General features: G+C 39.7%; 2 protein-coding genes across 2 annotated transcripts in view; both read right to left on the bottom strand.

Annotated features, from left to right (window-relative positions):
* The window catches only part of LOC102480355 (putative maltase-glucoamylase 2), a 121,027-nt gene extending 119,735 nt beyond the window's left edge, over window positions 1-1,292 (bottom strand). The window contains exon 1 of the mRNA XM_014586457.1: window positions 1,223-1,292. Within this exon, the coding sequence (XP_014441943.1) occupies window positions 1,223-1,255 (33 nt within the window). The 5' untranslated portion in view covers window positions 1,256-1,292. The remainder of the gene's footprint in view (window positions 1-1,222) is intronic.
* A 10,928-nt stretch (window positions 1,293-12,220) lies between these two features.
* Window positions 12,221-24,084, bottom strand: part of MGAM (maltase-glucoamylase) — a 101,222-nt gene continuing 89,358 nt past the window's right edge. Inside the window, 7 exon segments of the mRNA XM_014586456.2 lie at window positions 12,221-13,094; window positions 16,851-17,021; window positions 17,614-17,663; window positions 19,004-19,092; window positions 20,924-21,048; window positions 22,387-22,443; window positions 23,954-24,038. Of these exon segments, the coding sequence (XP_014441942.1) occupies window positions 12,993-13,094; window positions 16,851-17,021; window positions 17,614-17,663; window positions 19,004-19,092; window positions 20,924-21,048; window positions 22,387-22,443; window positions 23,954-24,038 (679 nt within the window). The 3' untranslated portion in view covers window positions 12,221-12,992.

The raw sequence follows: 24,084 nt of genomic DNA, 5'->3' as shown, positions 1-24,084 counted from the left end.
TAGATATCATTATTCTTTTTTATAGCTAACATTCTGAAAAGATAATTTCACAATATCTGTATTACCTTCCTCATAAATGACTTGTGCTTCCTGCATTCCATTGAAATTTCTTTTCCAAGGTCAACAGGGACCTGGTTATAAATACAATGGGCCCTCTCTTAATCATCCAGCACTGTGAACCACTCCCTTCTTGAAACTCTCCAGGATGCATTTCTTGATGAAATCTTGGTTTTCTGGCTCCTCTTCTATTTCATTTGTCCCCTATTTCATTAAATAGTAATATTTCTTATATTTTCATACAAATCCTTTCTAAACTACCCACTCTCCTTGAGCAATCTCCACACTCATGTAACTTTGTAGAACACCTGATGATAATTCAACCTGTGTTTCTAGTCCAAAGATTTTGCTTCATATATTTAGCTGCCTATTAGACGTTTCACTTACATGTCCCCCTGATTCAACATGTGTGGATGTGAAATCATCTTTTCTCACACCTCAATCCCAACTTCTGTCAATTCTGTCAAATTAGCTGCTTCTCAGATAAGTAGTTTGAGGAACAGAATTCCAGTTTCTTTAAAAACAAAAACAAAAATATAGGACTCATTTTTAAAGTTTATTTATTTATTTCTTCCATGCTAGGGAGAAACAGAGACAGAGACACAGAGACAGATGCTTTTGATAGGGTCTTTATGACACAATCCACTCCCAGCCTCAACCAGTCTAGATCATGGGCCCAGTGTACTCAGGGAGTCTCTGGGATGCAAACCTGGAAACTTCATATGTGGATACAGTTGCCTTACCACTGTGCCACTACCTGGACCCTAAGAATCTTTTTACTCCTCTCCTGTGTTAGTGTTCTCTCTCTTTCTATTTTTAATCATTTTTGAAAGTTTTTTTTTTACTGTAGAGCGTGTGCGCTTGCCAGAAAGACAGAGACAGATAGACTGCAAGCAAGAAATCATCCCCCAGGGGGGATGGCCACGCCGCAATCCCCTCTCCATTCTCCTCTCGGGATCCTGGGCACGCATGCACACGCACCCGGTGTGAGTTTAAGCCACTGGGTCCAGAACTTGAACCACAGTCCACTACATGGGAGTCAAGTGACATAGCCTTTACGCCAACTGCTGGTCCATTTTTTTTTCTTTTTTCTTTTTTTTGGAAGAGAGAGAAAGAAACAAAGTGTCCCAATAACTTAATGGCAGAGCTAGATGAGAGCACTCACAGCTATTCTGGGATGGGCGGCAGACAGCAGCATCTCCTGGATGCACACATTGGTAATGCTAACAGCTCCTCCTTACAGCTCTGGTTATCTATTTGGTCACAATGCCCCGCATCACAATCTGTTACCAGTTTAGTCAGACTTCATTCCCAATTATCTCTGGGTCATTTCCCCAAAGAGCCAGTACACAGAAGTGGATCCCTTGTATGGAAGCCTTAGATTGTCTTTAGATAAATTATAAATGCTTCAGCTTTGTAATCAAAAATCTTTATAATCTTCTATGCCCAGCTGATTAGCTTATTTCCCCTATATTCCTACCATACTAAACCATTATTTTGGCAACAACAATCTATAAGTCAATATGGACAAAGATTTCTCTCTCTCATTTTTATTTTGCTTCTCCTCTCATGTTGCATTTCCCAGCACCTTGCTCTTCTCAATTGCATCCTAATGCCATGACCATTTCTGTAATATTTTTACATAAATGTATAACTTTAATTTTTTTTAAGGTTTTTGCCATAGGGTACCTGTGCTCACTGGAGAGAGACAGAGAGAGTGAGAGGGAAAGTGAGGAGTCACCCCTCAGGATGGTCACATTGCAATCCATTCTCCTCCTGGAATTTCGAGCATGCACACACAAACGCCCAGTGTGATTTTCAAGCTTCTAGGTCCAGGACTTGAACCACAGTCAGCCGTGTGGGAGTCCTGCACCTGACTACTTTGCCACCTGCTGACCCCTAACTAGAATATTTATTTGGGCCAGCCTTTAGGTTAATGTATAATAATCTAAGAAAAGAAGCACTTTAATATTTAAGTGAGAGTGTGGAATAAGGATTTATAGATAATTTATCAAAAAGGGTTTAAGAAGAACCCTTAACCCTTGGAGAAACTGGTGTATGCGATTGAAACTGAGGTTTATTAACCAGTCTTTCTTAGCAACCCAAATCTATCAGGTATCTCTCTGCCAGTGTAAATTAATTGAAAGGTTTACCTAGTCTCCATAAAATACTGAGTTATCAGAAAAGTCAGGACATATTTTTCTATGTTTTTCTATGTTTCTATGCATCATGACTTTTCAGACAACCCAATATATATCATATTATTATGTTTTCATAAAATTCCTACAAAGTTAATCATGTAGGCATCATTATTGCCATCTTAGAGGTGAATATAAAGAAATTTTGTCTATCCATGGTTAGTGGTGGAACTGAGGCAAACACCAAGAGCTACAACTTCTAGAGCGAGTACTTAAGTATGCTCTCCACAGTGTCTCCTAGACTTCAGTTTAAAGACCTTGAAGATACTTCATCCATCCAGCCGTGGTGACATAGCAATTACACAATGCTCCACAATGCTGGTGCCGTATGGGCAGATGCCATATGAGAAGGTGCCAGACTGACATCCTGAGGGCTCTCTGTAAACACTGAGCACATGTGTGTGCCCAGGATCCTGGCTGGCTGAAGCTAGGGGTGAATTACAGCATGAAGGCCCTATTAGAGATGCCTGACTCTCCCTCTCACACACTCTCTCTCTCTCTTTTAATCTCTCTCAGAAAAAAATAAATCAACTTTCAAAAAGCTGCAGTGGTGGAATTTCAGGAAGTGAAAGATATCTGAGGGACTCACTCCATATACTCATAATTCCTGACTTAGTTTCTTATACATAAAGTCAGCAATTCAATACGACAGCAAACATATTGCCAATCAATTAGCCTCCTTCTCCATGTATTGTTTCTCTCCATAGAGAGATTTTTCTTTCCATCTCTACAAACTAGAAACAGGCAACTCTTCCATGCCTCCTTAATCCTCCCAAGGGAGCACATTTAGCATCCTAGCTCAAGAAATTCAGGAACACTCTAAGGACAACTCTAGGCATATTTTCCTGCCACAGGAGCTATTGTGATCCAGAGGAGAGAAGCAAGGATTCCTGAAGGTAGAACATCTTTCATACTTAGAATGCCCTCTTGTTCAAAGCTGTGAAACATTTTTCTTCCTCTGAATCCATGTTATCTTCAGCTAGTTTCCAGAAGGATTCCATGTGATTGTTCTTTCCTTCGTTTCTCCCAGTGAGGACAAAATATCTCACACTACACATTCTCTATATGTTCTCTAAACACACATACACACCTGTCCTCTCCATGTACAAAACATCCTTTCTCCTCATCCTCTATAGAAAGGAAAGATCAGATCTAGAACTATGGCCATTCAGATCATTTAACAGAGCAAGAAGCAGGAAAACAAAAAATGAAAGGGATCTCACTTGCCCAAAGCACTTCCTACATAGGGAAAAGTACTCACCTCATGGCCTTATATCCTTTGCTGTGTCTGTCCCTCAGCGATTCATCAGGAGCACTGGGTGAAGGTGACTGGGCTGCTGTAGCCGGCTCCTGCCCTGTCGATTTATTGCCCTATAAAGTTGACAGCAATTGAAAGAGGGGAGTGCATTTTCCAACAGGCCATAAAAGGGCCCTTGCTCTCCATTTGTTAATAAAAAGAGGAGGGTTTTTTCCCATAGTCCCTCCTCTGTGTCCCTGTTCATATCAGGTTACTTTGCTTGTCACATTATATTATGCTGGCTTGTCTCCACACATAGCCAAACGAGCTCAAGACTAGAGTCTTGTCCATCTTTCTCCACTGTTGTATTTCCTGTGCTTAAAACTATGTGCAATACCCATAGATATTTTAAATAAATAGTTATTTGTTACCTAAGTAAGTGAAAGAATGGATAACTCTCAGTTCATTCCATTCTTTCTCCATTTTTGTTTCTTTCTCCATTTTTGCCCTCCAAACTTCTCTTGGTATAATTTAAATTTTCATTAACTCAAATAAGCCTTTCCACCAATTATTCTAATTAAGTTAAGCACCATTAAAATGAAAGTTATGTTTTCATAAAGTGGGAAGATTATCTGTTGTAGATATGAGTCACATTTTACTCACAACCTTCCAAATACACTTAGACTTGAGGATCTTCTCAATTTAAGAATTCTGCCTTGGGGCCAGCAGGTGGCATGGTGGTTAAAGGCACTAGATTCTCATGTGGCTCACCATGGTTTGAGTCCCAGACCTGGCAGCTTACATTCTCTCTCTCTCTCTCTCTCTCTCTCTCTCTCTATCTATCTATCTCTGTCTCATCTCTCTCACTTTCTTTTGCTCTGTCCCTCTCTGAGCAAATTAAAATAAATAAATAAAGTTAAATAAAATAATTCTTTTTTAAAAAAGAAGCTAAATTTGTGTTCTTTTTTCATCTATTTTTTATTATGTTTAGTTACTGCATCTCTACAACATAAAAATAAATTTTCCCAGCATATATATTGCATATTAATTCAGTCAGAGCTATTACTAAACATCTTATCATCAACAGATAATTTTCTATTATTGTGTCCATTAAATTTTTTGCTCTCCCACCCCCACCCCACTTGATTTCACAGTCTCCGTTTTAGTTAAGCTATAGACTATGGCCTAGGCTCAACCAATGAGCTGTGCTTGTGATCATTTAGATGCAGAAAGAACTGTAGAGAGGAAGTACTACATGGAATCCAGAAGGCTGAAGAGATACAGTGTTTCTGAGGCAGCAGCATAGGGAGCTTAATGGTATCCTACACTTAGTGTTTGGGTGCAGTCTGCCAGACACCTGCTAAGGGAAGTAGCAATAGAATGTTCCACAGGATAATCTAGGTTTTGTTTCCAACCATATAGCCTATAAACCCAACTCTAACTCCCCTGGAGTTTCGACAGAGCACTAGCTTCTTTTCAAAATGTATGCTTATACTAGTTAAAGCAGGTTATTTTTTATTGAGATATAATTTACATGCCATAAAATTCACCCTTCTAGTGTATACAATTCAGTGGTTTTTAGTATATTCACAAAGCTTTTCAATCATCACTATTATCTAGTCCAGAACATGTTCATGATCCAGAAAAGAAATTGTAAACTTACTAGTGGTCACGTTCCATTCATCTCTCTCCTAGTCCTCCCACCAAATTATTGGGTCATTAAAAAAGTCATGACAGATTTTTCTGTTTTTCTATGCAAAAATGCAGTATGACTTTTCTGATGATCCAGTAGTTTCTATCTTTATGGATTTGCCCATTCTAAATATTTCATATAAATGGACTCATACAGTATGTGGCTATTTGTGACTAGCTTCCTTCACTTCTCGCATGCTTTCAAAGTCCATCCGTGCTGCTGTACGTCTCAGTACTTTATTACTTTAAGTCCGGATAATATCCATTGTACAGATAAAAGACATTTCATTTATTCATTCATCAATTGATATACATTATCTTGGTTTCATTTTTTGGGTGTTATGAACAATGTCACAATGATTGTGCATGAACAGGTTTTTGTGTGGACATCTATTTTCATATCTCTTGGGTATATACCTAGGCAGAGAATTATTGGGTGATATGGTGATGAAATGCTTAACTTTTTGAAAAACTACAGAACTGTTTCCAAAGTGGCAGCATGAGGGCCAGCAGGTAGAGTGGTGGTTATGGTGTTGGACTCCCAGATGGCTGACTGCAGTTCAAATCCCAGACCCAGGGGCTCAAAAATCATGCCCAAATCTCAAGAGGAGAATGAAGAGAAGGGATTGTGGTATGGTCATCACCCCTGGGGAGGGTTATTTCTCACTTTCCATCTTTCTCTGTTTCTCTCTGGCCAGCACACATGACCTATGATGAGGGGGAATGGCAGCATGATCTTTTGCAGCATGATCCTTAACTTTCTTTTTATTTTTAATTACTTTTTATTAAAATTTTTAATGTATTCATCCATTTATTTATTTTTAATTTGACCAGAGAGAAACACACACAGAGGGAAACAGAAAGAGAAAGTGAGAAAGCTGGTCCCCAGGTGTAGGACTCAACCCGTGGTCAGCCATATGGGAGTGTCCAGCACCTTAACCACCATGCCACCTGCTAGTCCCTGATCCTTAACTTTCTAAGTGCCATCCTCCAAGATAGAAAGCAATTTTACACAACCAGTCACCACAGCAAAACATGAGGGGATAGTGGGTTCTTTCAGGGGAATCTAAGAACCATAAATGCCCAAAGTAGTTCTCTGTGTTTGCTTCAAATGCTTACTACATGATCAAGACCACTTGCACATGTGCACACACACACACACACACACACACACGTCAGGGACAGAAAGAGAGATAAGAACAGGTTTCTGCATCTATAAACTCCTGGAATGACACATCAGCCTTATCTTTTGCCCCAGTACAAGGTAGCCTTTGTTAGAAGGGAAATATATCTGGATTTCATTTCAAATTCAGAAGATATCCTGGCAAAAGAGCAGGAAAGGTGATCTGTCATTGCACAAGAGCTTTCTATTCTTCCTGTGATACTTTACTCTTAACTCCACACATGCTGTGCTCATTGTGATATCATTTACATAACAAATGGTGACAGACAATCCCAGCTCAATTATAACCCATTTTCTGAAGTGTAGAAAATAGTCAACGTCACCATTCCTTCTTGCTAACTAGCAACTAGAAAATGTAGGCTCCCATGATTATGTTGACCAATGAAAAAGTAACAGTGCCATTTTAAAGAGAAGAGACAAGCATGTGACTCTATGTCTTCCCCTTGTCTGTCACTAAGAAGGCAAGGTAGAGTTAACTGTTGGCAGAACTCTGTCACCAAAACAAGCAGCATCAGGTCAAAAAGCAACCAAATGAGGGGGTCTTCAAAAATTTTATGGAAGGGAACCAGCAGTTTGCATAATGGCTACGTCGCTGGACTCCCACATAGTCGACTGCGGTTCGCGTCCCGGACCCAGTGACTTAAAACTCACGCCAGGCACGTGTGCGTGCGTGCCCAAGATCCCAATAAGAGAATGGAGGAGAAGGGATTGCGGCGTGACCATCCCCTCTGGGGAGCGATTTCTCGCTTTCTGTCTCTATGTCTCTCTCTGTCTGGTGAGCACACACGCCCTATAGCGAAAACCTCTCCAAAAAAAAAATAATTTTATGGAAGAAACCAGCAGATGGCATACTGGTTATGTTGCTGGACTCCCACTTAGCCGACTATGGTTCAAATCTCAGACCCAGTGGCTTAAAACTCATGTCGGGCGCACGTGCATGCATGCCCAAAATCCCAAGAGGAGAATGGAGGAGAAGGGATTGCACTATAACCATCTCCCTCCTGGGGGGGAGGAGGGATTTCTCGCTTTGTGTCTCTGTCTTTCTCTGTCTCTCTGGCAAGTGCATGTGCCCTATAGCAAAAATCTCTCTAAAATTTTTTTTAAGTTTATGGAAAATACCTGTTATGGAAAAACTATACATGGATTTCCAAAATATTTTATATCCAAATAAACTCATACTTTTTTTTTTTTAGACCAGTAGTTCCTTATTATTTATTCTTCTCTTACAAAAGACACCTGGAACAAATAAATATAAAACAGTATTATGTCATTTTTAGCAATAGACAAATACACATTTTCTTAGTTTTCTCCTCAGGAATAAACTAACAGAAGTTTTCAGGACACAATCATCCTACCCCCACCTTCCACCTTCCTCAACTAAAAAAAAGAAAAAAGCCCATCTTTCAAATTCCTTACAACTTTTAACAATGGATTCTCTAAATAAGTAATGTGAGAGTACTTAGGGACCATGACATTGAAATCGGCAACTTAAAAAAACCAGATGTACAAAAAAAAAAAAAAATCACATACACACATACAGTATGATGCTGTCCAGAAGCTCCAACTAATGAAGTTATAAGTTTTTCATTTCTTATAATTTGCATAAATAAAAAGTCTGTTCTGTTCAAATCTTCATGGCAAATGAAACAAAGCGGACCACAATGTACACACAATTTCCTGTGCTGAAACATTAAATACAAGTATATTTAATATACAGTGAATACACCACGTGTTTTCTAACAACCACCAAAATCCTGATTTCCTATACCTTGGAGGTGATGGGGAAGGCAAAGACCAAGAATGTGACCACATTTAGCCATAGAATGCCCCCTGCCTGTTTGGCTCACAACAATGCATTTAAATGTGAGCAATGATAAATATCCAGATGTGTTTGCTTTACTAAAACATATACTCCAGCAAATAGTTGAAGTGCTTTGCTAATGCTTTCAAATAAATATTTTAACTTAATGCTTTACCCATCAAGTAGAAATATGTACTATAGTTATTTCAAACCAACCAGAACAAAAGGGGTGACTTCCCTCCTCTGCCTTTTATAGATTTTTCAAAAATCCATTCCAAATAATGCTTTACTTAGTGCTTTACAATCACTTTTCTCTTTATGAAAACCAGTTAGGAAGGCAGAAAATAATATAAAATGTTTGAAGGGTCATCATCAAATAAGCAAGTGGATCTGAAATGTACTGCTGGGTACTTTCTGTGCTCCCTTGGCCCTGTGCAAGTTAATTACTCTTTAGTAGATCCCCCGAAAGGTTGAAAACATGAACATGGAAGATGGAAATGCGAAGTGTCAGAAAAAGTAGAAGTGCACTTAAGAAAAAGCACCTGAAGACGGAAGCAGAAAAGTGCTGCCATCCCACCTGTCAGTGTGGGAGACCACATTTAGAGGTTTCCATGTGCATAACAGCTTAAGTTCTCCAAAATACAGTGTTTCTGGGTGCTATATCTAAAACTTTCAAAGCCAGTTTAAAGTTAGGGAAAAATAAACTTTACGACTTTTTCAAAATCTTGTGAGTAAAGATCATTAAGCCATGAGATTTGTTTCACAGGTAGCAAGTCCTCACTCTGGAAGTGCAAAGAAACAGCAGAGCCCAACGTGCAGAGCCAGCACCTGGACATGCAGTTAGGACACCCTGGAAGAGTCACGGGCACTGGGACTCAGTGACCCACATTCACCTCCTCGTGGCAGACAACAGTATTTCCACAATGGGTGCAGACTATGCCCTCTGTTCATGAGACACACACACACAACATGTTGTGACAACTTAGAAAGCCAAATTTAACTTGAAAACATACAAACCTGGGATATGAATTTGAAGACAGACAGTACAAACAGCAGTTGAATAAACTCCTACTTTATTTCTGCTTTTCCATGATTATTTTTATTGTGATTTCTGGTTTATTTATATTTAGTGTACATGTTTGTGGGGTACAGTATGGCTTTTCAAAGCATGCACATAGTGTGAATAATCAAATCAGATATACACATATCCCTCTTATTCAACATGAACATTACATTATGTTGCTCACATTCAAAACAGTTCTACTTGTTTTTTTTTAGTGGGGGGACTGTGTTTTGAGCTGTTCATATTTTTTCCTCTGTGGTGATACACCATCCCATGGCCCTTCACCTTATTTACATGCACTCTTGTGTCCATTAAAATTTTTACCACACATCCTCTATATATCCCTTCCCCAAGCAGTTGCTGGTATCTAATATTATTTGCTCTACTTCTACACTTTCAAGTCCTTCAGTTTCTGCCACAGAGTGCAGATGTTCAGTATTAAAGCCCCCTTGCACGGATGATTCTTAACTTTCTTTCTTTCTTTTCTTTTTTTTTAAGAGAGAGATTTTTGCTATAGGTGCATGCACTTGCTGGAGAGACAGAGAGACAGAAAGTGAGAAATCACCACCCAGGAGGGATGGCTGTGATTCAATCCCTTTTCCTTCATTCTCTTATCAGGATTTTGGGTGTGCACACATGCGCACCCAGCATGAGTTTTAAGCTGCCGGGTCTAGGACTTGAACTGTGGTCTACTATGTGAGCATCCAGAGGCATAACCATCACACCATCTGCTGGTCCTGAGCCTTAACTTTCTAAAAAACTATTCTCTGAGACCAGATACGAAATTCTCGGTGAACATGCTGCAATGACAAAAATAACAGCATATTGGTGAGACCCTGGCAAGATATGTTTAAACCAATATAACTTTATCTTCATAGGTCCACTTGACAGTTCATGCTGTAGCATTAATAAGAAAGGGAATTTATTTCTTCCTAGTCACATGAAAGTGTTTAGGACTGTTAATATGTTTTCATTTTACCAGAGGGTATATATCCTCACCAGAGAGAAAGAGAGGAAGAAAGCGCCACTCCCTCACCCCCTGTGAGGGATAGTCATGTTGCAATCTATTCTCCTCTATTGTCCTCCTTTGCAGATTTTGGGTACACACACACAAACACCCAGTGTGTTTCTCAGGCCCTCAGTTCCCAGACTCAGACTCCATAGTCAGCCATGTGGGATTCAGTCACCTTAACCATCACACCACTGACTGGCGAAAAGATTGTTATTTTTTATTTTAGTGCACCTTTGATGAGATAAAGTAAAATGATGTGATCTGTGGAAGAGAGAGGACATCAGAAAGTAAGACGCTAACCTTTCCTTTAACAAGAGTATATATGTAGGTACACATTGTAGGGCCACTCTGGATTAGCCACAAATGGATGTGGCCCCAGGTGAAGCAGTTTTAGTATCATCCAAAGACCAATCTCTGGGGACCCTGAGACCTGTTCAGGGAAGTTGTGAGATAACACTATTTTCAAAAAAATAAGAAAGCATTTGCCCTTTTTATTGTCCTTTTCTCATAAGCATACAATGGAGTTCTCCAGAAGTTATATAAAATGTCATACCACAAAACATTAGCTATAGAAGCAGATGTGAGAGTCCAGCTTTCTTCTATTAAGCTGAACTTTGAAGGAATTCTCAAGAGTGTAAAATAATGCCTTTTCATCTTTCAGAGGGTTCCCATGTGTCTTAATCTGTTATGTTGCTAATAACAGAAATACCTAAGTTAGGGTAATGTATAAATACTAGAAGTGTATTTAACTCACAGTTTGGAGGTCCAAGGTCAAGGGGCCACACCCAGCAAGGGTCTTCTCGTTGGTGGGGGCTCTCTAGAGAGTCCACAGGCAGTGCAGGGTGTCCCGTGGTGAGAGGGCAGGAGGGCATGTCTCTGCTCCTGCCTGTGCTTTGTTCTCACTTCCTCTCCTTATGAACCCACCAGAACTCAATCATAGGGGCCCCACCATAATGACCTTATCTTATTCCAATCTCCTGACAAAGACCCACCTTTCAACACCACAGATTTTTTACTCTCTTAATTTAGAAAGACACATTCAAACCATAATATCATAATTGATTTTTCTGTGACTCACTAGTTTCCAAGCTAGCTGAGACCCTCATCTGAAATATCCTTATTTTGATCATTTGAACATTGAGCCAATTTAACAATATTGTCTATAACCTTATACAAGTGCTAACACACCAGTGTATATTGAGAATGGCTCTCTGGTATATAAGAACAACAACAACAAAGGCATAAAGAAGTAGACACATTCATTTTTAACTCATGTTCATGCAATTACTCAAAGTAAATACTCCTGGTAAACATTAATACACAATTTCTTTATCCTACATTTTAAGTACCTAGTTTTTTTTAACCATCTAATGTTTTAACTAATAGTACTGTAACTTTTATTTTTGCAATAGTTAATATTTATCCACATATACAACTGCTATAATGACTAAAACAACAATTCAAGTACATCTTTCCACAAACCTAAATCTCTCTCTCTCTCTTTTTTTTTTTTTTTTTATTTTCCTTTATTTCTTTTATATGAGAGGGGAGGGGGTATGAGTGAGACAGAGAAACAAGTCCTCTGAACAGGATGCCTTTCCCCTGAACAGGATCCCTTACCCCTGAGATCTCCTTTCCAGGTCCCCATTTAGTCAGGATCTTGGGCGCCATGTGCACTTGGTATGTTTTCAGTCAACTCGGGACCTAACCTACAGTCATCGATGTGATTCCCAGCACTATAGATCAATATGCTACTGACTACATCACTGCAACTGCTCCCACAAACAGAAAGACTCATGGTAGAGATGGAAAGAAAAGAGTGGATAATCATAAACCTGACCATTCCATTGGAGGACTAGACTAGACAGGTTCTGACGCCAAAGAGAACCAGGAAGAGCAACTCAAAGAGCTTGCAGAATAAGAAACCATAACCTCGAAGTGAGATTATCCTTGATTCAAATACCATACAATTCAAAATCTCTTGAAAATTCATTTGTTTTATTTTTTTTCAGCATACAAATTGTGTGGGTAGACAAATGAGATTTATACATTTCAAAGCCCAATACTGCAAAAAATTAATTATTTTTTGTATCCAAACTCCTTCCATCAACTTTGCTTGCTTACATTTCATCCGCATGCCTATTCCCAATATGTTAAAGATTTCTCTCAGCCCCTCTTCTTTAAGTGAGTAAACTCTCCCTTTTTTCTCCCCTTGGGGATAGTAACCTGACAAATTACATTATGTTCTTATTTATGATCATTTCTACCATCCTCTTCTGTTTCCTCTGATCTGTCTTGCTTACCTTTCCTTGCATTTGCCTTTCTTCCCTTTACATCATGCTGTCAGCATATAGCTCCCTATAAACAACTAGCAGGTTTTCTTCCTCAACACTTTCTTGAAGCATTGATTGGCTTCAAGAAATGGAATAGTATTGACAAGCTTTTTTTTAGGCATTTAGCAAAAGACGAGGGTTTGTTCCATGATTACACATACACAAACTTCATTATGGATCCAGTTCATCTTCAGCCAATGCCATATGATGAACCAGAAGTACTTTTCTAATCATGTAGAGACATTAAGGTAACCCATAGATTTTCCACATCTTCCAGCTGCCTACCCCACAGGGCTAAGATTCAACTTTTAGGATTCACAGACAAAAAAGTATAACAAAATTAACAAAACATTTTACCCATACTGGGTGAAAATCAGCACAACATAAGCCTTTAGTAGACATAGTTCTGAAGTTGTTCATGGCTGGATATTGTCCCAGAAGTTCAGGCTGCTTCCCCACGTCAGTGAATTGAAATTATGTAGGCTGAGGTTTTCCTTAGTCAGGTCGATGCTCAACACCTGTTGAGAACCACAGGAAAGGCACTAAGCGTCTAGTTTTTGAGATTTTTCTGCACAAAATAAATCAGGTTCAAGTCAATGTTCACATAACCACCTAATACTTTCACAATTCATTGTCTAGTTGCCAGAATGTTCTCAAATTTTCAAGGGTTTCCTAACTCCTTAGATTACCAAAGTTATTCAGTGATAGAGATAACCTTTAAATAATGAAATATGCAACTACTGCAGAGAAACAACTAATAAACACATTGGAAAGAATGCCTTCTTACCATTTAACATCCATGAAGTAGGAATTAGCATTCCTGTGAGCCAGACAGCGCTCATGCCATAACTGTTATCATCTGTGCATGTGTGGACTCCGTTGCTATCACCACCGTTAGGGAAGCCATTTAACGATTTTTTTAGGAAGAGATATATAGTAAAATCAAGACCATAATAGAATGAAAACTTGTGTAAAACATTATTCCCTTATGTATTTCTTGAGGAGCTAATTTAGTTTTGGTGAATTCTTTTAGCTTTTATCTTGAAATAATTTTATTTTTCCTTGCCATTTGAAGGCTAATCTTGCCAGTATAGTACTCTTGGTTGAAACTGTTTTTCTTTCAGAGTTTTAAATATGCCTTCCCAGTCTTTACTTGCCTGCATTATTTCATTTGAGGGGCCTGGTGTTAGTCTAATGGGATAATCTTCGTAAGTAACTGGGCATTTGTCTCTTGCCATTTTTAGAATATTGTCTTTATCTTTGATTTTTAACAATTTGGCTATGCTGTACCTTGCAGAGAATTTTTTTTTTTGAGAGAGATTTTTGCTATAGGGCGCGTGCGCTCGCCAGCCAGACAGAGAGAGACATAGAGACAGAAAGCAAGAAATCACCCCCCAGGGGGGATGGTCACGCCGTAATCCCTTCTCCTCCATTCTCCTCTCGGGATCTTGGGCACACACGCACAAGTGCCCGGCATGAGTTTTAAGCCACCGGGTCCGGGACACAAACCGTGGTCGACTACATGGGAGTCCAGCAGCATAGTCATTACGCTAACTGCTGGTTCCCCCAGCAGAGAATTTTTTTATGTTAAATCTACTTGATGGTTTTATATTTCCTATAGATTAGGATGTCCATATGCCTCTCTAAATTTGGAAAGTTTTCAGCTAATATAGCATGAAAGAAATTTTCTATGCTTTTAATTATTTTTGTCTTCTAGAATATCTATTATGAGACAATTTGGCCAATTAATTGTGTCTAGGATTTCCCTTATCTTGTCCTCATTTTTAATAGTTATTCTTCCCTTCATTTTAGCTGCTTGGACTAAATCAGAGATTTTTGTCTTAAAATTCAGAGAGTCTTTCTTCTGCATGGTCTAATCCGCTGCTAATACTTTTGAGGGAGGTTTTTTGTTTTTTGGTTTTTTTTTTAGAGTTTTTTGCTATAGGGCGCATGCATTAGCCAGAGAGACAGAGACAGAAAGCAAGAAATCACCCCCCGGGGGGAATGGCCATGCCACAGTCCCTTTTCCTCCACTCTCCACTCGGGATCTTGGGCACATATGCACACATACCTGGCATGACTTTAAGTCACTGGGTTTGGGACTCGAACCTCGGTCAGCTACATGAGAGTCCAGCAACATGGCCACTATGCCAATTGCTGGTCCCTGAGGGAGATTTTGATTTCCTGCATTTTATTATTTATCTCCAGAAGTTCTATTTGATTCTTTTTCAAGGTGTTCATCACTTTATATAGTTTCTCCTACAAGGAAAAGATTTTCTCATCTCCTGGAATTGGTTGTTGTTTCTTGCATCTCATTGAGTTTTGTTATGATTAGTATCCTCAATCCTTTATCTGACATTTTTGTGATCACTTGTTTTATCCATTGTTGGTAAGAAGTTATTGTGTTCTTTTAGGGAGGGGTATTTCCTGATTTTCTCATATTTCTTGGGATTTTGCTTTGGGTTTTAGTCATCTGGGGATATATTCGCTTCTTCCTACTTCTTTGGAGTAGGTTTCTGTAGTTGTGTGCCTCCCTGTGATGTGTGTTTAGCTCTGTGCCAGTTTGCCTCCTCTACTGTGGGTGGGAGTGTGGTACCCACAGTGGGAGTTTTGGGTTCAGATTTTCAGAGGGGAGTTTCTCTCCTTTATTTCTCAGTGTTGGAGCAAGGGGCATTGTAAGGAGAAAATTCCTCCAAAGTGTCACTGTTTTCAGGTATCTGGTTCTTGTATACCCAAAGCTCTCTCATCCCAATGTGGCTAGAGCCTGAGCTAGACAGGTAGAAAGTAAGGTGGTAGTCTTTGGCAATCAGCTCAGGCCAGGCAGCCTTAACTTCCCTTTAACTTCTTCCATCTCTACTTTTGTGTTATTTTTGATAGTTCATTTATTTATTTATTTTTGAGAGAGAGAGAGAGAGAGAGAGAGAGAGAGAGAGAGAGAGATTAACAGATACCCTTGACAGTATCTCACCACACTGAGATCCTCCCCAGTCTCCCAGCCAGCAAGGATCACAGATGTGTTTATGTATTCTGGTTAACTCAGGATCCAAAACCAGGCTTTGCATTGTGGGTCTACTATCCCACGGTGTCACCCTGCAGACTGCACTATGGTGGCTGGGCTGGTTAAGGAATTTGTAATACTTCTTCACATGTAGGGTCTACTTTTACTACATTACTCTGATGCAGAATCATCAAGGTATTTCCAGAAACATTTTCCTTTATATTATCACTTAAAACACTGCCGAACCTCAACAGATACAGAAGAAAGATTAAGTACATGAGACTGAACTGATGAAACAGTATTCTATGACTTGACTAAAATATTGCTGCTTTTCTTCTAAGCTTTGTTGTCTGGTTTTAAGGATTTTTGTCCTGTCTTCAGCTATCAATAGATTCATGTTCCTATTATTTGAACAGAATACTAACCTGTTTATAGGCTTTAAGTTTCAAAGAAATATCCTTACCAGTTCAAAACTGCTTTTCTTGAAACCATCGGCTGATCTTGCTATTGAAAGTAGTTAGATTACTTATGATATTGTGTGATCAACGAAATGTTGGGGGAAAAGGGATTGAAGACAACTGTAGACAGCAGAGATAGTGTAATAAGAGAATGGAATAGGGCAGAGGGCTAGACATGGGGTAAAAAACATATATATGAAAGTAGAAATGGAATATTATGGATGATAACATGCATTATTAAGCCACTATACAGTATATTCTAGATGGGAAACCACATTTAGAATGTTGTGATGATGCTCAGGGAATGAATGTAAATTAATAAAAAAAATTTCAGAAGAAAAAAAAACCACTAAAGTATTTAGATTAAAAATCAATAGATCTATACAAGCTTCATAAAGCTTTGTATAAGTTTCAGATAAAACATTTGAGTGATATGACTGTCTTATGCAATCATTTTGTCATCCTTTCTTCATGGCATGTGAAATGAGGGAGCAACTTGTAACTGATGATGCCTTATATTTCATGAACTATGGTAGCTCATGTTATTTGAAAAGTTGATCTCTGGGAGTAAAGACATAGTTTACATAGGTTTGCAGACAAGAAGACAGGTAAATAAGGATCCAGACTCTTGATTCCAAATGCTAATAAACCATGAACTTCCCCTTTGTCCCCATGCTGTTCACTGCTGACACACTACAAGCAGGGCTTCACGATGGGCTCTGCAGGAGAGGGTGCCATGCAGAAGGAAGACAGTCAAGCATTGCACCAAGCATACAGGGTCTGGGAAACATCATTTGGACTCTTTGCTGGTCACAAACCTGTGTTACTGAGCTGTGGATGAAGGTGGGTGTTATAAGCGTGCCACTTGCAGAGATGCTGACACTGGTAATGGGGAAACTTCCCACTCCCCAGATTTCAATGTAGCCCAGCTTCAAAGGGTTTGTAGCGACGATGTAATTGTTTAAAATTACATGACTCTCCATTACATTCTGTTCAATTGAAGATAAAAGAAACCAAAAGGGGAAAATAAAACAAAATTAGTTCAAATCAGTTCAAAATCTTCCCAACCTATTTTTAGGCACAAATGTAGCTCACGATGTAAGATAATGTAAGAGATACTGTCGTGGGTCCTTGGTTGGTAGAGACATGATTTCAGCACTCTATCTCCTATTGCCAACTATCATCTACGTTGCATCAACAAGCACCTGCAAAGTCTCTGGCTTTGCCCTGAACTCTATCAGAGACAGTCTCAGCTACCAAAAGCTACTTAAATTCTACAGGTGGAGAAGTCACAAAATGTGCAGAACATTCCAAAGCAACACAAAAATGAAATCTAGAAAAACAGAAATATCTGTGAAATGATAAACTAGAATAAGTTTCTAACTAATTATGAATATGTTTAACCATAAAAAACTGCCTGGAAGCATAGTAAATCACCTGCAGTCTATAGGAAAGGGAGGATATGAATTACCAAATGAGCAGAGAAGGAACGCTAGGTGGTGTTTTATGCCCTTACATTATTCAGCAATTTACTAAGCTACTAGAACTCTATTTTTCCATCATAGTATCAGTCACACTCACCTGGCTGACAGAGAAGTTGGCCAAGTAATAGAGTCCTTTTCCATGGGTATCTGGAAACGAACAACAAGGTAAATAGGACCTCGCCCTGCAGTGAGAATTCTAACTGCCTGCTTGTCTTGGTTCAGAGAGTAGGGATCACTTTAGTTTTAATCTCAATTTTCTCCTTCACAGAGTACTGTTTTGTAATATGAAAAAGGGGGCTATTGTTTTGTAGCCTCTTTGTGAAGGCTAATAAGACTCTGCACCGGATCTCAGTTTATACAAAATGTTCGACAGTCACCTTGTATAATACAGTTTCCTAATTCCACTTTCAAATTCTTTTCTTCTTTTTGGTCTACTATCCCCCAAATTTTCCATGCCACCTCAAAATTTCCAGATTACTTTTGCTAGATGCACACATAAGTGCATATATATGCAGGTGCACCCACATACACAAACTCTGAGACTGAGGTCTTGATGGGTTTATCTTGAGAGTTATTAGTTAAAATGTGATCTCCAGAGAATAAGGAAAGCCAAAGAAAAGATTTCTTTGTCCTTTACTCTTTATTTATGTCATTGACCCATGGAGCAGATGAAGCTAGGAATATCCAGTGCAGGTGGACTAATCAGAAGCCTTGTTTCAGGTTTTCTCATCCTGCCTCTCATACTTCCCTGGGGCTTTCTCTCTATTTCCTACATGCTACTCTTTTTCTGATTTACTCACCATTCACTCAGTAGCCATTGGTTATCCTCTATGACTGTGCTGTCCAAGACAGTAGCCACCAGCAAAACATAGCTTCTTAATTTTAAATTAATTAAAATTAAATAAAATTTAAAACTCAGTTTCTCAGACGCATTTGTCAAATTTTAAGTGCTCAATAGTCACATATGCCTAATAGTTACCTATTGTACAGCAGAAGATATAGAACATTTCTATCATTGTAGAAAGTTCAAATGGACAGAACTGGTCTAAAATTGCTAGTGATGGTTGAATCTTCCTTCTGAGAGTTTATCAATTCCCCTAATGGGACATTCTCAAAATAAACAGTACAACTTATAGAGACATTGAACCTCTTACTGGGACAGTAAACTGTATAGTTAGGGAGTGTGTCCTCGACCAATCATGTACAAGTTTATCTGGGCTGATGATACTATGGCCCCCATGCTGCTGCCTTCCACATGGACATGGGCAGTTGAGTAATGGTAAATTACTCAACAGTATATTCAGAACTAAGCTTCATTTCATGACGTATAAGGATTATGTGCAACATGGATTATACATTTGAAGTGATAAATGACTATATGAAAAATGCGAACTTGCTTTAACATGGAAGATGGAAAAGCAAGGCTATTAGATATATAGGGACTTTGTCAGTGGTAAAGACATGGATTTCAGGCAACTCCTGCTCACCAATGGTCTGTCCATCATCCCAGAAGAGCCAGCCCTTAGCAGTTCCCTCATCATCCAAGGCAACCTTGAAGCCGAAGAATTTCTGGCGACTGCAGTGAGGAAGGAGGGAGACATTAGCCAAAAACATAGCCACACTGAAAAACAAGGGTTTTCATAAAAATATAAAAGAGCAAAGGAAGTGCCTCAAGGGACTGAAAACTAGATGACAGACTTCGAGACACTTCCACCCTTCTTCCAGTTCTACCTCCATCAGCAGCATGACTTCATGTCAGAATGATTGAATGAGTGAATGAAAGACTCAAGGGGACTTTTCTGTAAAGGCTCTTGAAGAAATTACAAGCATGGGACCAGAAGATGGCATAATGACTATGTCACTGGACTCCCATGTAGTTGACCACAGTTTGAGTCCCAGACTTGGTGACTTAAATTCATGCCAGGTGCAAGTGCATGTGTGCCCAAGATCCTAAAAGGAAAATGGAGGAGAAGGGATTGCCGCATGGCCCTCCCCCCCCCCAGCGGGGGGGAATTTCTTGCTTTCTTTCTGTCTCTCTATGTCTTTCTGGCAAGCGCACGTGCCCTATAGCAAAAACCTCTCAAAAAACAAAAAAAATTACAAGCAGGGGCCAGCAGGTGGCATGGTGGTTAAGGCAATGGACTCTCGCATGGCCAACCACACATTCAAGACCCAGACCATATAGTTTGCTTTCACAAATTTCCTCTTTCTCTCTCTCTCTCCCCGAAAAATTAAAATTAAATAATTAATTAATTCTTATAAGAAAAGAAATTACAAACAAATAATTGGGTTTCTCCTTCCCCCTTTGTGAGGGAAATCCTAATGCTATAATTACTTTACTTTCATGAATTAATTTCCTAAAGCATGTACAGCGAGTTTGGTTTACAAATGTCCTAAATATTTGGCTTTTGAGTCTGTAGAATCAAATTAATAGGGAGTTTAACATTTTATGATTGCTAATAGAGGGACATAAACCTTATCCCCTACTTATCTACTTTCTAGCTGTGTGACTGATTAAATCACTTAGACTCTTAAATTTTCTCTGTTCTCTATGTGGAATGGGGGCAGCGACAATCTTTACCTCACAAGATTTAATTTTTCTTTTGTTAAGCAAAAATAGATAGTCTCTAAATAGAAATCCCCATGTTAAAACAGTTCTATGTACAGAGCAATGCTCACTTGATGTTAGTTATTTGTTATCATATAGGCTTAGGCCTCAAATTTTTAAATCTTATACACGAGAAATCTCAACCTTGGGTATCAGTTATAAAACGACTTAACCAATTTTTCAACAAACATTTTCTTAGGGAAGAGTCAATTAAAATCCAGATATGCTTCTAAAACTATCATGAATCAAGAATGCTTCTATTTTGACTTGCATTTCAAATGTCACCTTTTTTTTTTGAGAGAGAGATTTTTTTGCTATAAGTTGCATGCACTTGCCCGAGAGACAGAGAGAGACAGACAGAAAGAGAGAAATCATCCTCAGAGGTGATGGCCATGCCACAATTCCTTTTCCATTCTCCTCTTGGATCTTGGGCACACACACACACATACACACACATACATACACACACACATACAAGCCCGGCATGAGTTTTAAGCTGCCAGGTCTAGGACTCAAACCACAGTTGACTACGTGGAAGTCCAGTGACATAACCATTATACTATCCCAAATGTCACTTCTTAGATCTATCATATCACCCACTTGATCTAAAATAGCTGTCAATAATTGTTCAAAGAGTACAGAGTTTGAAAAAGATTAAAACACAAACAAGCAAACAAAACAATGAGTGTTTAGTACAATTGCTTCTGGGGTTGAGAGTGATGTTCACATGCGAGTGGGCTTCATTACAAACTGCTGAGATACGTGGTGTGTAAAGGAGAACCAGAGGTCCACCATTTACCTTAGATGGGTGTTCAGTGCAGGTTCCTGCCAGGGCAGGATGTAGCCCCCACGGACATGAAGATTAATGTGGTCAAGAGGGGCTGGCAAGGCCTTCCACTGTCCTCTTGTGTTAATATCCACACCCTGTCGGCCAGAAGAAGGCAAGAGCTGATGAGGGAGAGGACACCCTTTCCTAAACCAGGCATTTCACCCACCCCTCTAGACTGGCCTGTTTATCCCCCTTCAGTGCACACCTGTGATTACTCTTCCCATACTCACTCAGATGCTGTATGAAATTTTGCTTTGCTGCTATAACATCTTGTCAGGGACCCTTGCTTTTGGGGTTTCTACAATACAATCTATAAAACATGGGATATAGTGGCATGGATCACAGCAGACCTCCACCCCTCAGTGTGCTTCTGTTTCACACAGCACATCTAGAGGAGGTTGGACAATCCTTTCATTCACTGCTTGTTGGATCCTAACACTGTCCACAATGGCATTTCTAGACCTTCTCTTTTCACTTTCTCTCCATCTCCCCTCAGTGCTTCCATCAACTTAACCAACACCTTTGATTAATATGTAACTGGAAACAGTGAAGTGAGCTGACTTACCCTACAAACCTTCCCTTTAACTTAATCTGCCTTTATATTTGACACCTTACCTTACCTCACATGTGACACAGAGAGGTACTCTCTCTCACCTGAGTAATAAACCTTAGTTCTTATGGGACTTACTCATTTTCAACTAGAGTAGGGCTTCTCAGTCTCCTCACTATTGGCATTTTGGGCCAGATAATTTCTAGGGTTGCCTGCATGTTTTTTATGTTTAGCAGCATCCTCAGTGTTTACCCCCTAGACACCAGTAGCAATTCCCCAACCCCAACCCCAGCCTCAATCCCACTATGACAACATGAAATGTTTCCAGACCTTGCCATATGACCTCCAGTTGACAAAAATCCCTCCATTTGAGAACTGCCTCCTCAGAAGTAAGAGCACTTACTATTGACTAGTAAACAAATGTACGTGGCTGTCTTCTAATAAAACTTTATTTACAAAAACAGTTGAGAGCCAGATTTGTTTCTTGGCCATAATTTGTCAACCTCTGACCTAAAACAGGGAATAGGTACCCCAAACTTATGAATTCAATTAAGGAGATATTTTTTATTAATCTCAACTATGACATTTTCACTTTAATTAACCATTAGAATTTTCTTTATTTCTAAGTAGCTTGCACCATCAATTATAGGCTTCTTGAATGATTTCTTTCATCTTTCCAAAGCTATCTTCTGTTGTGAGTGAAAGGGACAGTCGACATGTGAACTCAGGACAGAGGCTAGGCTCACGTGAAGAGTGATGGCTACTCCTTCCCAGAAGAGCCCAGGCTGGAAAGCATGTATCAGTGTCTTAACATAGTACCGCCTTAAGGACAGACTGCACGCTGCCATTCTCTCAGATTGTATAAATATTCAGAAAGACTTACCGTGTAGTAATCATACCAGCGGGCTCTAGGAAAATATGCAGTGACGTTTCTGGCATTCTAAAGATAAACACAAACAAGGTGCAGGCTGTGGGCACTGTTATCTAAGACAAAGCAACCAATTTGCATAGGGGAGGGGCTTAAACAACAGCAATAGCCTTAGACCCACTTGCCTCATCTCTCTATCTCTCTAGAGTCCCACATGTCAGGAAGACCTTCCTTCCCTTCCTCCTTTTCAAGCAGGAGAGATTTGCCTACTCAAAACGAGTGGCTTCCATAGTTCTTTGGGATCCAGGACTTCGGGGTGGGAGGCAGGAGTGGAATTCACTATTTGCTTACAGATTTGTCCCATACTCTCTCCAAAGAGAGAGACAACTGAAGTTGAGTCTGTGACAGAAGAAAGTTTTATAGACACAATGTGAGTTTTGGAGGGTACAATTAGCTGGTATTTTAACCAGAAGCCTAGATATCAACAGAGAAAGTAAAGGAATGACTCCTGCCACCTCGGGGATCCCTTATGGAAGGAAGGAAAGGAGTGCCTAGCCAGCAGCAACAAGATTACACACATTGCTGTAAGCGATTTTCCTGGGAAGTTTTGTTTTATTGATGATAGAGAACTATAATGAATTCTTTACATGACTGCCTCTATCTGGCCCTGTATGCCTTATATGAGTTAATAAAGAAATGATTAATCTTAAAATATGTATATCATGAGGTCTTTTCCTTGATTGTCTTATGAGCTAGAATTGTTAGGCTGATGTTAGAGATGAGGGAGCTGAAGCCCAGAACACCTAACTAGTGGATTAGCTAAAAAAAATAAAAATAAAATAAATATATTTAAAAAAGAGAGAGAGAGAGAGGTAGAATAAGAACCATGTCTCAGAAACCCTGCTCCCCCCAGGCCTCTTCTCCTACTTCTATTTATGTAGGCCCACAGCTGGGATCCTCCACCCATGCAGGCCTCCATACTCACAGGCTCCAGGACAGGGCTGACCAGAAAGGCTGGGCCCAGCAGGAACTGATTATCTATATCCCAGGTCACTCGGTCTGTCACGAACCTGGAAAGAGAAACCAAGGTCCACAGTCAGAGCCCCAACAGGCCCCAGCCCCAGGTCCCAAGGAAATTCCTTAAGTTCAGATCTAAGTCAGAAAGCCAGCTGCAATCCTCACACTGACCCTTGGTCTCACTTAACAAGGAACACACAGCCCCTACTTTCTATCTGCCACTTTCCTTGAACATCAGAAATGGTTGGATTTAAGTATGTTCTCTACTATAAAATATTTCCATATTTCTTAACCATGCATGGCACATTTAAAATGCAAAAACAGCTTTTGATCTTCAAATTCACCCCCCATGCCTTCTTTTGTGACCTGAGCTCATTTTTACCTGGGTCCACATAGTCAAACTGCTACAAAAGATAAAATAAATATATTTAAAAAGAGAGAGAGAGAGAGAGGTAGAATAAGAACCATGTCTCAGAAACCCTGCTCCCCCCAGGCCTCTTCTCCTACTTCTATTTATGTAGGCCCACAGCTGGGATCCTCCACCCATGCAGGCCTCCATACTCACAGGCTCCAGGACAGGGCTGACCAGAAAGGCTGGGCCCAGCAGGAACTGATTATCTATATCCCAGGTCACTCGGTCTGTCACGAACCTGGAAAGAGAAACCAAGGTCCACAGTCAGAGCCCCAACAGGCCCC

This window comes from Tupaia chinensis, unplaced genomic scaffold, assembly GCF_000334495.1.
Source record: "Tupaia chinensis unplaced genomic scaffold, TupChi_1.0 Scaffold000140_1, whole genome shotgun sequence".
Classification (NCBI taxonomy): domain Eukaryota; kingdom Metazoa; phylum Chordata; class Mammalia; order Scandentia; family Tupaiidae; genus Tupaia; species Tupaia belangeri.
Note: the sequence above shows the minus strand (reverse complement) of the source record. Positions and strands in the feature narration are given on the sequence as shown.